We start from the raw sequence: 15,757 nt of genomic DNA, 5'->3' as shown, positions 1-15,757 counted from the left end.
ACACTGTGCTTTTCTGTCAGTATATACTGGGAAGGACAGCTGAGGAGGCTCTTTCAACGAGGATGGCCAGACGAGAGACCCCTCTGTACACTACCACTCAAGGCAGATGTCAGATTTATTTTGCTAAGCTTTCAGTTGATGTGACCTTAGGAGCAAACAAACACAGTGGTAAACTGAGGTGAACTAGCAGTTTGCATGGACACAAATATCCTGCCAAGAAGAAAAACAAAACTCCATTCATTCCCTCTCAAAGTCTAGTCTATCACAACTAACTGTTTATAACCTTTCTAAAGTATATTACAACTAACTGTTTATAACCTTTCTAAAGTCTATTACAACTAACTGTTTATAACCTTTCTAAAGTATATTACAACTGTTTATAACCTTTCTAAAGTCTATTACAACTAACTGTTTATAACCTTTCTAAAGTATATTACAACTAACTGTATATAACCTTTCTAAACGTCTATTACAACTAACTGTTTATAACCTTTCTAAAGTCTATTACAACTAACTGTTTATAACCTTTCCAAAGCCTTGTATATCACAACAACCTTTCCAGTGGGTTTATTCATTCAGAGCCCTGCCCTGTTGTCTTGTTGTCATGTTGTTTCCCAGGTGTGTTCAGTTCCAGGCCTCTGGCCAGTTCCTGTTCCTCTCCTCCACGGAGCCTCACACTGCCTCATCCATAACAATGGCTCTAAAGAGGACGGAAGGGAGCAAGCTGTTCTGTAACCGTTGAGTGTGTGTGTGTGAGAGAGAGAGAGAGAGAGAGAGAGAGAGAGAGAGAGAGAGAGAGAGAGAGAGAGAGAGAGAGAGAGAGAGAGAGAGAGAGAGAGAGAGAGAGAGAGAGAGAGAGAGAGAGAGAGAGAGAGAGAGAGAGAGAGAGAGAGAGAGAGAGAGAGAGAGAGAGAGAGAGAGAGAGAGAGAGAGAGAGAAGGTGGGTGTATATGTCCAGTGCCTTTGGAAAGTATTCAGACGCCTTGATTTCTTCCACATTTTGTTGCGTTACAGCCTTAATCTAAAATGGATTAAATAAATAAAAATATGCAGCAATCTACACACAATACCCCATAAGGGAAAAGCAAAAACAGTTTTTTTGAAATGTTTACAAATGTATTAAAAATAAAAAACTGAAATACTGAAGTATTCAGACCCTTTGCTATGAGACTTGAAATTGAGACTCCGTTGATCATCCTTGAGATGTCTCTACAACTTGATTGGAGTCCACCTGTGATAAATTCAATTGATTGGACATGATTTGGAAAGGCACACACCTGTCTATATAAGGTACCACAGTTGACAGTGCATGTCAGCGGAAAAACCAAGCCATGAGGTCAAAGGAATTGTCCGTAGAGCTCCAAGACAGGATTGTGTCGAGGCACAGATCTGGGGAAGGGTAACAAAAACTGTCTGCAGCATTGAAGGTCCCCAAGAACACAGTGGCCTCCATCATTCTGAAATGGAAGAAGTTTGGAACCACCAAGACTCTTCCTAGAGCTGGCCGCCCGGCCAAACTGAGCAATCGGGGGAGAAGGGCCTTGGCAGAGCTCTGACAGAGCTCCAGAGTTCCTCTGTAGAGATGGGAGAACCTTCCAGAAGGACAACCATCTCTGCAGCACTCCACCAATAAGGCCTTTATGGTAGAGTTGCCAGACGGAAGCCACTCCTCAGTAAAAGGCACATGACAACCCACTTGAAGTTTGCCAAAAGGCACCTAAAGACTCTCGGACCATGAGAAACAAGATTCTCTGGTCTGATGAAACCAAGATTGAACTCTTTGGCCTGAATGCCAAGCGTCACGTCTGGAGGAAACCTGGCACCATCCCTACGGTGAAGCATGGTGGTAGGCAGCATCATGCTGTGGGGATGTTTTTCAGTGGCAGGGACTGGGAGACTAGTCAGGATCAAGGGAAAGATGAACAGAGCAAAGTACAGAGAGATCCTTGATGAAAACCTGCTCCAGAGCACTCAGGACCTCAGACTGGGGGCGAAGGTTCACCTTCCAACAGGACAATGACCCTAAGCACACAGCCAAGACAACGCAGGTGTGACTACGGGACAAGTCTCTGAATGTCCTTGTGTGGCTCAGCCAGATCCCAGAATTGAACATCTCTGGAGAGACCTGAAAATAGCTGTGCAGTGACGCTCCCCATCCAACCTGACAGAGCTTGAGAGGATCTGCAGAGAAGAATGGGAGAAACTCCCCAAATACAGGTGTGCCAAGCTTGTAGCGTCATACCCAAGAAGACTCGAGGCTGTAATCACTGCCAAAGGTGCTTCAACAAAGTACTGAGTAAAGGGTCTGAATACTTACATTATCTAACTTTGATATTTCCGTTTTCAAGTTTTAATACATGGGAAAAACAATTATTTAATCAATTTTAGAATAAGGCTGTAACGTAACAAAATGTGGAAAACGTCAAGGAGTCTGAATACTTTCCGAAGGCACTGTATATATGTGTGTAAAGAGCCTCTTATCAGGACCTGGACTGCGTTCCCCACAAGACCCTGCTTCAAAGCCACGGAAAGGAAGAGGGGGAGGGTCCTGTGACCTCACACCACCTTAGCTTTAATACACTTCTCTGTCTCTGTCTCTCTGTCTCTGTCTTTGTCTATGTCTCTGTCTCTCTCTCTCTCTCTCTTCCATCTTCCTCTCTCCCTCTCTCTCTCTCCCTCTCTCTCTCTCTCTCTCTCTCTCTCTCTCCCTCTCTCGCTCTCAATTCAGTTCAAGGGGCTTTATTGGCATGGGTAACATATGTTTACGTTGCCAAAACAAGTGAAATAGACAATAAACAATACAAATGAACAGTAAACATTACATCACAAAAGTTTCAAAGGAATAGAGACATATTATGTCTATATACAGTGTTGTAACGATGTGAAAATAGTTAAAGTACAAAAGGGAAAATAAATAAACATAAATATGGGTTGAATTTACAATGGTGTTTGTTCTTCACTGATTGCCCTTTTCTTGTGGCAACAGGTCACAAATATTGCAGCTGTGATGGCACACTGTGGTTTTTCACCCAGTAGATAAGGGAGTTTATCAAAATTGGGTTTGTTTTCAAATTCTTTGTTTTTCTCTGTAATCTGAGGGAAATATGTGTCTCTAATATGGTCATACATTTGGCAGGAGGTTAGGAAGTGCAGCTCAGTTTCCAACTCATTTTGTGGGCAGTGTGCACATAGCCTGTCTTCTCTTGAGAGCCAGGTCTGCCTACGGCGGCCTTTCTCAATAGCAAGGCTATGCTCACTGAGTCTGTACATAATCAAAGCTTTCCTTAAGTTTGGGTCAGTCACAGTGGTCAGGTATTCTGCCACTGTGTACTCTCTGTTTAGGGCCAAATAGCATTCCAATTTGCTCTGTTATTTTGTAAATTATTTCTAATGTGTCAAATAATTATCTTTTTGTTTTCTCATGATTTGGTTGGGTCTAATTGTGTTGCTGTCCTGGGGCTCTGTGGGGTCTGTTTGTGTTTGTGAACAGAGCCCCAGGACCAGCTTGCTTAGGGGACTCTTCTCCAAGTTCATATCTCTAGGTGATGGCTTTGTTATGGAAGGTTTGGGAATCACTTCCTTTTAAGTGGTTATAGAATTTAACGGCTCTTTTCTGGATTTTGATAATTAGCGGGTATTGGCCTAATTCTGCTCTGCATGCATTATTTGGTGTTTAACGTTGTACACGGATTATATTTTTGCAGAATTCTGCATGCAGAGTCTCAATTTGGTGTTTGTCCCATTTTGTGAATTCTTGGTTGGTGAGCGGACCCCAGACCTCACAACCATAAAGGGCAATGGGTTCTATAACTGATTCAAGTATATTTAGCCAGATCCTAATTGGTATGTCAAAGTTTAAGTTCCTTTTGATGGCGTAGAAGGCCCTTCTTGCCTTGTCTCTCAGATCGTTCACAGCTTTGTGGAAGTTACCTGTGGCGCTGATGTTTAGGCCGAGGTATGTATAGTTTTTTGTGTGCTCTAGGGCAACGGTTTCTAGATGGAATTTGTATTTGTGGTCCTGGCAACTGGACCTTTTTTTTTAACACCATTATTTTTGTCTTACTGAGATTTACTGTCAGGGCCCAGGTCTGACAGAATCTGTGCAGAAGATCTAGGTGCTGCTGTAGGCCCTTATTGGTTGGTGACAGAAGCACCAGATCATCAGCAAGCAATAGACATTTGACATGATTGAGTATTGCTCTGTTCAAGTAGACTGTGATTTTGTTGTGATCTGATAGGGTTGTCAGTGGGCTGACTGTGAACACTCTGAGAGACTCTGGGTTGAGGTCAGTGATAAAGTAGTCTACAGTACTACTGCCAAGAGATGAGCTATAGGTGTACCTACCATAGGAGTCCCCTCGAAGCCTACCATTGACTATGTACAGACCCAGTGTGCGACAGAGCTGCAGGAGTCGTGACCCGTTTTTGTTGGTTATGTTGTCGTAGTTGTGCCTAGGGGGGCATATGGGGGAGGGAATGCTGTCACCTCCAGGTAGACCTCCAGGTAGGTGTTTGTCCCCCTGTGTGCTGAGGGTGTCAGGTTCTTGTCCAGTTCTGTTATTTAGGTCGTCACAGACTAGTACATGTCCCTGGATCTGGAAATGATTGATTTCCCCCTCCAGGATGGAGAAACTGTCTTCATTAAAGTATGGGGATTCTAGTGGGGGGGATATAGGTAGCACACAGGAGGACATTTTTCTCAGTTGAGATAATTTCCTTTTTAATTTCTAGCCAAATGTAAAATGTTCCTGTTTTGATTAATTTAATAGAGTGAGTTAGGTCTGCTCTATACCAAATTAGCATACCCCCTGAGTCCCTTCCCTGTTTCACACCTGGTAGTTTGGTGGATGGGACTACCAGCTCTCTGTAACCTAGAGGGCAACCAGTGGATCTGTCTCCTCTATACCATGTTTCTTATAGGATGACAATGTCTGTATTTCTGATTTCTTTGGTGAAGTCCAGGTTCCTGCTCTTTAGGCCAAAGGCAGATGACCTCAGGCCTTGGATATTCCAGGATGAAATAGTGAATGCTTTGTGTTCCATAAAGTGTCTAATGTTGTTGGTCGTGTGGTTTGGCCTCAGGCCAGTAATTGTGAGCAGAGCCTGCTGAGCATCTGGTACATGCCATTGGCTTGGGCTAGTGTAAGAGTGGGGGTTGGGCCTGTTTGCCTGCTCACGGCCTGGGCGTATGTGTGACTTTCATGTTGAGGCCCTCTTTGCGGGAGTGGGGGGCTTGGGGTGGGCAGGAGGGGAATAGGTCTGATCTGAAGGGTGCCTAAATGGGGTGTGGGCATGGTTGACTTGGGGGGGTGTTGATTGGTTGGGGTGGGGGTGTGGATGTGGCTGGTGGTGCTGTGGGTCCTCTCGGCGTGGGTCCTCTGTGTGTAGGTCCGGGGAGGGGGGGATGTCCCGCAGGTCTGGGAGAGTGTCTCGCTGGTCTGGGCGGGGTGTCTGTTGATCTGTTGGTCCTGTGTGAGGTTTTGGGGCTGCGGTTGAGGGCGATATCCTTTAGGGTCCGGGCGAAGGTGGGAACTCTCTCTCTCTATGTCTCCCTCTCTCTCTTCTTGCTTTCTCTCTCACACTCCCTCTCTCTCTTTCTCTGAATGCTCTATTTTCACTTCTTCAATCTGCACCAGGAGCGGAAAACATCCATCTCATTAAATGTCTCTCACCCTGGAGGAGAAAGGGCCTCGAACACACACACACACACACACTAACACACACACACGCTAACACACACACACACACACACACACACACACACACACACACACTAACACACACACACACACACACACACACACTAACACACACTAACACACACACACACACACTAACACACACTAACACACACACACACACACTAACACACACACACGCTAACACACACACACACACACACACACACACACACACACACACTAACACACACACACACACACTAACACACACACACACACACTAACACACACTAACACACACTAACACACACACACACACACTAACACACACACACACACTAACACACACACACACACACACACACACAGCGCAGGGCGAAGGTCCTTATGGGTCATAATCAAAAACAACAGCCTATTAGACAGACAGACAGACAGACGGGCGGGCGGGCGGGCGGGCGGGCAGGCAGGCAGACAGACAGACAGACAGACAGACAGGCAGACAGGCAGACAGGCAGACAGGCAGACAGACAGGCAGACAGGCAGACAGGCAGACAGGCAGACAGACAGACAGACAGACAGACAGACAGACAGACAGGCAGACAGGCAGGCAGACAGACAGACAGACAGACAGACAGACAGACAGACAGACAGACAGACAGACAGACAGACAGACAGACAGACACTACAACGAGCTCCAGTACAAAACCATGGAGACTGATCTGAACTGGTCTCCATGGAGACTGATCTGAACTGGTCTCCATGGAGACTGATCTGAACTGGTCTCCATGGAGACTGATCTGAACTGGTCTTCAGGGAGAAAACTAGGCTAGGTCCTAAATGACACCCTATTCCCTACACAGGGCTCTGGCCAAAAGTAGTGCACTACATGGGGATTAGGGTGCTGTTTGAGATGCAGACTAGTATACACCCTGCTAGAGACTCAGTCATAAATATAGACTGGACACCCTGCCAGAGACTCAGTCATAAATATAGACTGGACACCCTGCCAGAGACTCAGTCATAAATATAGACTGGACACCCTGCCAGAGACTCAGTCATAAATATAGACTGGACACCCTGCCAGAGACTCAGTCATAAATATAGACTGGACACCCTGCCAGAGACTCAGTCATAAATATAGACTGGACACCCTGCCAGAGACTCAGTCATAAATATAGACTGGACACATCTCACACATATATTATTTAGTATATGTCAAGACAAGATTAAACCAAGAATAGTGTGATGGGTGACAATATCAGCCTGTCACTAGTGAATTATATATTATCACTTGTGAATGAAGCCCAGCACAAGAAACAAAGCCTTTTTAGCTACTTTTTCTAATCATAGTCCTCGTGTAGCCGAGCCCATAGGCCTATATGTTTTAATAAGGTTTGTATCACAACTAAAGTGGCCAAATAACTTCTTAAAATGAAGCACATTAATCTGCTTTATAAGGGGTGTCGAGCCTAACTGGCATATATCATCTGGGCCCTCAGAGTTTCCTGAGTTTCCTTGTTCCTCACAAGTGTAGCCGAGGTATGTGCCCTCTGCAAACAATGTGTCCACTCAGACAACGACAAACGGTAAAATACTGGAATCATAAAGATAATAATATATTGAAGGCATTAACATAAATTACCATAACCAAACAAACATTGTAATCTGATAAATTATGGTAATTAAGGGTCAACTGGTGGTACTGATGTGTCCCCTCCACAATGGAGTAGTCCACTCAGACAGGCGTGGATCTCGTGTGCAAGAAAAAAGTATATACAGTGGGGAGAACAAGTATTTGATACACTGCCAATTTGGCAGGTTTTCCTACTTACAAAGCATGTAGAAGTCTGTCATTTTTATCATAGGTACACTTCAACTGTGAGAGACGGAATCTAAAACAAAAATCCAGAAAATCACATTGTATGATTTTTAAATAATTAATTTTCATTTTATTGCATGACATAAGTATTTGATCACCTATCAACCAGTAAGAATTCCGGCTCTCACAGACCTGTTAGTTTTTCTTTAAGAAGCCCTCCTGTTCTCCACTCATTACCTGTATTAACTGCCCCTGTTTGAACTCGTTGCCTGTATAAAAAGACACCTGTCCACACACTCAGTCAAACAGACTCCAACCTCTCCACAATGGCCAAGACCAGAGAGCTGTGTAAGGACATCAGGGATAAAATTGTAGACCTGCACAATGCTGGGATTGGCTACAGGACAATAGGCAAGCAGCTTGGTGAGAAGGCAACAACTGTTGGCGCAATTATTAGAAAATGGAAGAAGTTCAAGATGACGGTCAATCACCCTCGGTCTGGGGCTCCATGCAAGATCTCACCTCGTGGGGCATCAATGATCATGAGGAAGGTGAGGGATCAGCCCAGAACTACACGGCAGGACCTGGTCAATGACCTGAAGAGAGCTGGGACCACAGTCTCAAAGAAAACCATTAGTAACACACTACGCTGTCATGGATTAAAATCCTGCAGTGCACGCAAGGTCCCCCTGCTCAAGCCAGCGCATGTCCAGGCCCGTCTGAAGTTTGCCAATGACCATCTGGATGATCCAGAGGAGGAATGGGAGAAGGTCATGTGGTCTGATGAGACAAAAATAGAGCTTTTTGGTCTAAACTCCACTCGCCGTGTTTGGAGGAAGAAGAAGGATGAGTACAACCCCAAGAACACCATCCCAACCATGAAGCATGGAGGTGGAAACATCATTCTTTGGGGATGCTTTTCTGCAAAGGGGACAGGACGACTGCACCGTATTGAGGGGAGGATGGATGGGGCCATGTATCGCGAGATCTTGGCCAACAACCTCCTTCCCTCAGTAAGAGCATTGAAGATGGGTCGTGGCTGGGTCTTCCAGCATGACAACGACCCGAAACACACAGCCAGGGCAACTAAGGAGTGGCTCCGTAAGAAGCATCTCAAGGTCCTGGAGTGGCCTAGCCAGTCTCCAGACCTGAACCCAATAGAAAATCTTTGGAGGGAGCTGAAAGTCCGTATTGCCCAGCGACAGCCCCGAAACCTGAAGGATCTGGAGAAGGTCTGTATGGAGGAGTGGGCCAAAATCCCTGCTGCAGTGTGTGCAAACCTGGTCAAGACCTACAGGAAACGTATGATCTCTGTAATTGCAAACAAAGGTTTCTGTACCAAATATTAAGTTCTGCTTTTCTGATGTGTCAAATACTTATGTCATGCAATAAAATGCAAATGAATTACTTAAAAATCATACAATGTGATTTTCTGGATTTTTGTTTTAGATTCCGTCTCTCACAGTTGAAGTGTACCTATGATAAAAATGACAGACCTCTACATGCTTTGTAAGTAGGAAAACCTGCAAAATCGGCAGTGTATCAAATACTTGTTTTCCCCACTATACATATATACAGCAGTTTGTGGACACCCCTTCAAATTAGTGGATTCGGCTATTTCAGCCACACCCGTTGCTGACAGGTGTATAAAATCGAGCACACAGCCATGCAATCTCCATAGACAAACGTTTGCAGTAGAATGGCCCGTACTGAAGAGCTCAGTGACTTTCAACGTGGCACCGTCATAGGATGCCACCTTTCCAACAAGTCAGTTCATCAAATTTCTGCCCTGCTAGAGCTGCCCCGGTCAACTGTAAGTGCTGTTATTGTGAAGTGGAAACGTCTAGGAGCAACAACGGCTCAGCCGTGAAGTGGTAGGCCACACAAGCTCACAGAACGTAGAGTAGCGTGTAAAAATGGTCTGTCCTAGGTTGCAACACTCACTACCGAGTTCCAAACTGCCTCTGGAAGCAACGTCTACACAATAACTGTTCGTCAGGAGCTTCATGAAATGGGTTTCCATGGCTGAGCAGCCACACACAAGCCTAAGATCACCATGTGCAATGCCAAGCGTCGGCTGGAGTGGTGTAAAGCTCACTGCCATTGGACTCTGGAGCAATAGAAACACGTTCTCTGGAGTGATGAATCACGCTTCACCATCTGGGAGTCCGATGGACGAATCTGGGTTTGGTGGATGCCAGGAGAACGCTACCTGCCCCAATGCATAGTGCCAACTGTAAAGTTTGGTGGAGGAATAATGGTCTGGGGCTGTTTTTCATGGTTCGGGCTAGGCCCCTTAGTTCCAGTGAAGGGAAATCTTAACGCAAAAGTATACAATTACATTCTTCACGATTCTGTGTTTCCAACTTTGTGGCAACAGTTTAGGGAAGGCCCTTTCCTGTTTCAGCATGACAATGCCCCCGTGCACAAAGCGAGGTCCGTACAGAAATGGTTTGTCGAGATTGGTGTGGAAGAACTTGACTGGCCTGCACAGAGCCCTGACCTCAATTGGAATGGCGATTGCGAGCCAGGCCTAATCGCCCAACATCAGTGCCCGACCTCAGTAATGCTCTTGTGGCTGAATGGAAGCAAGTCCCCGCAGCAATGTTCCAACATCTAGTGGAAAGCCTTCCCAGAAGAGTGGAGGCTGTTATAGCAGCAAAGGGGGGGACCAACTCCATATTAATGCTGACTGACGGGTCCTTTTCCAACAGTACCAGGTAATAACATGGCTATATACAGGGAGTACCAGGTAATAACATGGCTATATACAGGGAGTACCAGGTAATAACATGGCTATATACAGGAAGTACCAGGTAATAACATGGCTATATACAGGGAGTACCAGGTAATAACATGGCTATATACAGGAAGTACCAGGTAATAACATGGCTATATACAGGGAGTACCAGGTAATAACATGGCTATATACAGGGAGTACCAGGTAATAACATGGCTATAAACAGGAAGTACCAGGTAATAACATGGCTATATACAGGGAGTACCAGGTAATAACATGGCTATATACAGGAAGTACCAGGTAATAACATGGCTAGTACCTGGGGCGGCAGGTAGCTTAGTGGTTAAGAGCGTTGTGCCAGTAACCGAAAGGTCGCTGGTTCTAATCCCTGAGCCGACTAGGTGAAAAATCTTTCGATGTGCCCTTGAACAAGGCACTTAACCCTAATTGCTCCTGTAAGTCGCTCTGGATAAGAGCGTCTGCTAAATGACAAAAAATAAAAATAAATAAATAATAATAACATGGATATATACAGGAAGTACCAGGTAATAACATGGATATATACAGGAAGTACTAGTACTGAGTCGATGTGCAGGGGTAAAAGGTAATAACATGGCTATATACAGGAAGTACCAGGTAATAACATGGCTATAAACAGGAAGTACCAGGTAATAACATGGCTATATACAGGAAGTACTAGTACTGAGTCGATGTGCAGGGGTAAAAGGTAATAACATGGCTATATACAGGAAGTACCAGGTAATAACATGGCTATAAACAGGAAGTACCAGGTAATAACATGGCTATATACAGGAAGTACTAGTACTGAGTCGATGTTCAGGGGTAAAAGGTAATTACATGGCTATATTTACTGATCCCAAAGGCCAGATATGAGGTATCCTAGGTTACTGATCCCAAAGGCCAGATATGACGTATCCTAGGTTACTGATCCCAAAGGCCAGATATGAGGTATCCTAGGTTACTGATCCCAAAGGCCAGATATGAGGTATCCTAGGTTACTGATCCCAAAGGCCAGATATGACGTATCCTAGGTTACTGATCCCAAAGGCCAGATATGAGGTATCCTAGGTTACTGATCCCAAAGGCCAGATATAAGGTATCCTAGGTTACTGATACCAAAGGCCAGATATGACGTATCCTAGGTTACTGATCCCAAAGGCCAGATATGACGTATCCTAGGTTACTGATCCCAAAGGCCAGATATGACGTATCCTAGGTTACTGATCCCAAAGGCCAGATATGAGGTATCCTAGGTTACTGATCCCAAAGGCCAGATATGAGGTATCCTAGGTTACTGATCCCAAAGGCCAGATATGACGTATCCTAGGTTACTGATCCCAAAGGCCAGATATGAGGTATCCTAGGTTACTGATCCCAAAGGCCAGATATGAGGTATCCTAGGTTACTGATCCCAAAGGCCAGATATGACGTATCCTAGGTTACTGATCCCAAAGGCCAGATATGAGGTATCCTAGGTTACTGATCCCAAAGGCCAGATATGAGGTATCCTAGGTTACTGATCCCAAAGGCCAGATATGACGTATCCTAGGTTACTGGAGGGGGGGGGGGGACAGGTAAAGAGAGGGAACCAACTAACCTCTCTACATCTGGGAGGGGTGGGGGGGAGGGGGGGGGACAGGTAAAGAGAGGGAACTAACTAACCTCTCTACATCTGTTCCTGTACGAAGGAGGAGGGGAAAGGGGGGGGGTTCAGGGTACCTCTTTTGTGAGACAGGTAAAGAGAGGGAACTAACTAACCTCTCTACATCTGGGAGGGGTGGGGGGGAGGGGGGGGGACAGGTAAAGAGAGGGAACTAACTAACCTCTCTACATCTGTTCCTGTACGAAGGAGGAGGGGAAAGGGGGGGGGGGGGGTGTTCAGGGTACCTCTTTTGTGAGACAGGTAAAGAGAGGGAACTAACTCCAGGTCTACATCCACACACAACTCTCTGTAGCTCCATAATGATACCTTCAGCTCACACCTCCACCTGTGGAAGACAGGGGCCCCGTGGGACTGGAGAGGGGGGGGGGGGGGGGGGGGGGGGAGGAGGGGGGGGGGGGGGGGGGGGCAGCTACCCCTGGAAGACAGGGGCCCCGTGGGACTGGAGAGGAGGGGGGGGGGCAGCCTTCATGAGGTAGCAGAGGAAGGGGGGGGACTGCTCAGACACAGAGAGACTGCTTGTCAATAGACCATTGCACAGTGGGTAATCATTAGACTAATACAAAACATATACAGAGGCTTCATCTTTCAATGCGAATTGTCTTTGGGTTTTACTTGTGTCTCCTCTGACCTTAAGATACAATACAATGACATTACCTGTAGACATATTAAATAGCTTTGTTGTTTTACCTGGTAATCATTTGACTCATACTAACATTACAGAGGCTCCATCTTCATAATGCCAACTGTCTGTGGGCTGGCGTGTCGCCAGACTATCCTCTGCTCTGTTGCCATCTGCACTAGAGCAATACATTAAGGGATTGATGCTGTGCCGCCTGGGCACGAGCAATGATGTAATGGAGATGGCCAGCGGATACGCTGTATCGATGCTGAGTGTTGGTGTGCGTGTGTGTGTGTGTGTGTGTGTGTGTGTGTGTTTGTACATAACACCATCAGACAACTGACAGGGGACCCATGTTTACAAACTAAGACTATCATTTATCAGTAGAAACACAATGAACGTCCGTCATGGTACATGTTGCAGATGGGTTTGCCACAGCAGAGAGATGATACAATCTCTAGAGAGAGCATCGACCACACGACATTCCAATACTATAAACACCCACATTAGACCTGCTTCTGGTTCTGCCGAGAGAAGTAGCCTAAGCGTCACATAACTCAGATGATCTGTATTAGTCTATGTTTATATAGATCGGCCAATGAAATGATGAACCGAGAGTCTGCGACCACAAATGCAGCGGCAGCAGCACAACACCTGATTTAAAATGGTGTGTTTCTTTGTAAACATGACAAAGTTTTAGATCAATACAGAATGTTATCCAAAGAGGGGGGAACACTACGGTATCAGAAACCATTACAATGTCTGAATAAGACTACTCACCGACACAGACCAAAGCGAACCGTATTAATAACCATATGACCAGGAGAAGCCCCGGCGCTCCGATCCGATCCATCATTCCAGCAGCCCAGGTCGTTCTTTTGTCATCTTGGGGGTAATTTCCGTAACATCTGTCGCGATAGCCTCCGAATATTTTCCGTGACCTTTGCAGATGTCATGAACCCCCAAGTCCCCACTCTGTAGATAAAAATAACTAGGACGTGGGTAAATTATGTTTGTAGCGCAATAATAAGCTTACTAAGCTACTCAGAGGCAGCCCACTGGGACAATATGATACAGCGAAAGGAGGAGATGTGATCGTACATCGTCGGTCTCTGCTTGAATGGCTCGTTTGGTTTCCGCTTTGATTTATATCCTCAAGGAAGGGAAAAGTCTCTGCGTTTGTGAGACAGACGACAAAGGCACTTCGGCAATGCAGTTACGACTGTCCCGTCCGTCACAGCTTTTCTAGTTGCTTTATTTCGGTTTGGACTGTTCAATAGCTGTATTATACGCCGTGCACTGCCGAGTATTTTCATCTCGCTTTATGCACTATCCTGTGCATGCAAGTGGAAAATGGTGCAGTGAACATTTACCGTGTTGTCTGTCATATTAAATTCAACCCAAATCTTAGTTTTTGCAGTCGCTGCAGTTTGGTATGCCGAGCAGATCCTTATTTGAATGTAACCATTTCCCCCATCCCGTGCAGGGAGGTCTTCATTGAACACGTCATTATAATGTTTTCGTCAAATCCTGCCTCCGAATGGCCGGATGGTGGTATTACATATTCGCGCCAGTGATTCTATTCAAATCAAATCAAATCAATTTGTATTTGTCATATGCGCCGAATACATGTGTAGACTTTACCGTGAAATGCCTACTTACAAGCCCTTAACCAAGAATGCAGTTTTAAGAAAATTAGAGTTAAGAAAATATTTACTAAATAAAGTTTTAAAAAATGTAACACAATAAAATAACAATAACGAGGCTATATACAGGGGGTACCGGTACCGATTCAATGTGCGGGGGTACAGGTTAGTTGAGGTAATTGAGGTAATATGTACATGTAGGTAGGGGTAAAGTGAATGCAAATAGTCCGGGTGGCCATTTGATTAATTATTCAGCAGTCTTATGGTGTGCCCTGTCTTGGTGTGTTTGGACCATGATAGTTTGTTGGTGATGTGGACACCAAGGAACTTGAAGCTCTCGACCCGCTCCACTACAGCCCCATCGATGTGAATGGGGGCGTGTTCGGCTCTCCTTTTCCTGTAGTCCACGATCAGCTCCTTTGTCTTGATCACGTTGAGGGAGAGGTTGTTATCCTGGCACCACACTGCCAGTTCTCTGACCTCCTCCCTATAGGCTGTCTCATCTTTGTTGGTGATCAGTCCTACCACCGTCGTGTTGTCAGCAAACTTAATGATGGTGTTGGAGTCGTGCTTGGCCATGCAGTCGTGGGTGAACAGAGAGTACAGGAGGGGACTAAGCACGCACCCCTGAGGGGCCCCCGTGTTGAGGATCAGCGTGGCAGATGTGTTGTTACCTATCCTTACCACCTGGGGGCGGCCCGTCAGGAATTCCAGGATCCAGTTGCAGAGGGAGGTGTTTAGTCCCAGGGTCCTTAGCTTAGTGATGAGCTTTGAGGGCACTATGGTGTTGAACGCTGAGCTGTAATCAATTAACAGCATTCTCACATAGGTGTTCCTTTTGTCCAAGTGGGAAAGGGCAGTGTGGAGTGTAATTGAGATTGTGTCATATGTGGATCTGTTGGGACGGTGTGCGATTTGGAGTGGGTCTAGGGTTTCCGGGATGATGGTGTTGATGTGAGCCATGACCAGCCTTTCAAAGCACTTCATGGCTACAGACGTGAGTGCTACGGGTCGGTAGTCATTTAGGCAGGTTACCTTTGCTTTCTTGGGCACAGGGACTATGGTGGTCTGCTTGAAACATGTAGGTATTACAGACTCGGTCAGGGAGAGGTTGAAAATGTCAGTGAAGAGAGAGAGAGAGCCATCGGGAGAGGTTGTGTTTTTCTCTAGCAGGAGGTAAGCTTCTCATATGGTGTTGAGTAAAGCTTAAACCATGTATTAGATCGTAGGTAGGTAGTTAGTTGTAGTTAGGTATTGTAGTTATTGTAGGTTAGTATTGTTGTTATTGTAGGTTTCCGTAGGTAATTATTGTAGGTTAGTATCGAAGCACGAGGCTAGCTAGCTAGCGGGTAGCTACTGGTAACGTTTAGCAACGGTGGAGAGCTGTTTCCAATGTTAATGTGCTGCTAGCCAACGTTTAATTTTTGCTGCGTTATGCGTTATGAAAGGAACTAGACACGGACATGAATTATCTGTTTAGTGTGTTAACACACTCTTGGCAGTTTGTTGTAACCAAGTATTGGTGCTAAACTGTGTGTTAATGGATGCTAGCATGCTAGTTAGCTATG

At 45.6% G+C, this 15,757-nt stretch overlaps 1 protein-coding gene across 1 annotated transcript in view; it reads right to left on the bottom strand.

Annotated features, from left to right (window-relative positions):
* Positions 1-13,399, bottom strand: part of LOC311123107 (low-density lipoprotein receptor-related protein 3-like) — a gene marked incomplete at both ends in the record, with an annotated part of 56,120 nt that extends 42,721 nt beyond the window's left edge. The window contains one exon of the mRNA XM_084197381.1: positions 13,324-13,399. Within this exon, the coding sequence (XP_084053507.1) occupies positions 13,324-13,399 (76 nt within the window). The remainder of the gene's footprint in view (positions 1-13,323) is intronic.
* Between the last annotated feature and the right edge of the window lie 2,358 nt (positions 13,400-15,757).

Source organism: Coregonus lavaretus, assembly GCF_964263955.1.
Source record: "Coregonus lavaretus genome assembly, contig: HAP1_SCAFFOLD_320, whole genome shotgun sequence".
Lineage (NCBI taxonomy): Eukaryota > Metazoa > Chordata > Actinopteri > Salmoniformes > Salmonidae > Coregonus > Coregonus lavaretus.
Note: the sequence above shows the minus strand (reverse complement) of the source record. Positions and strands in the feature narration are given on the sequence as shown.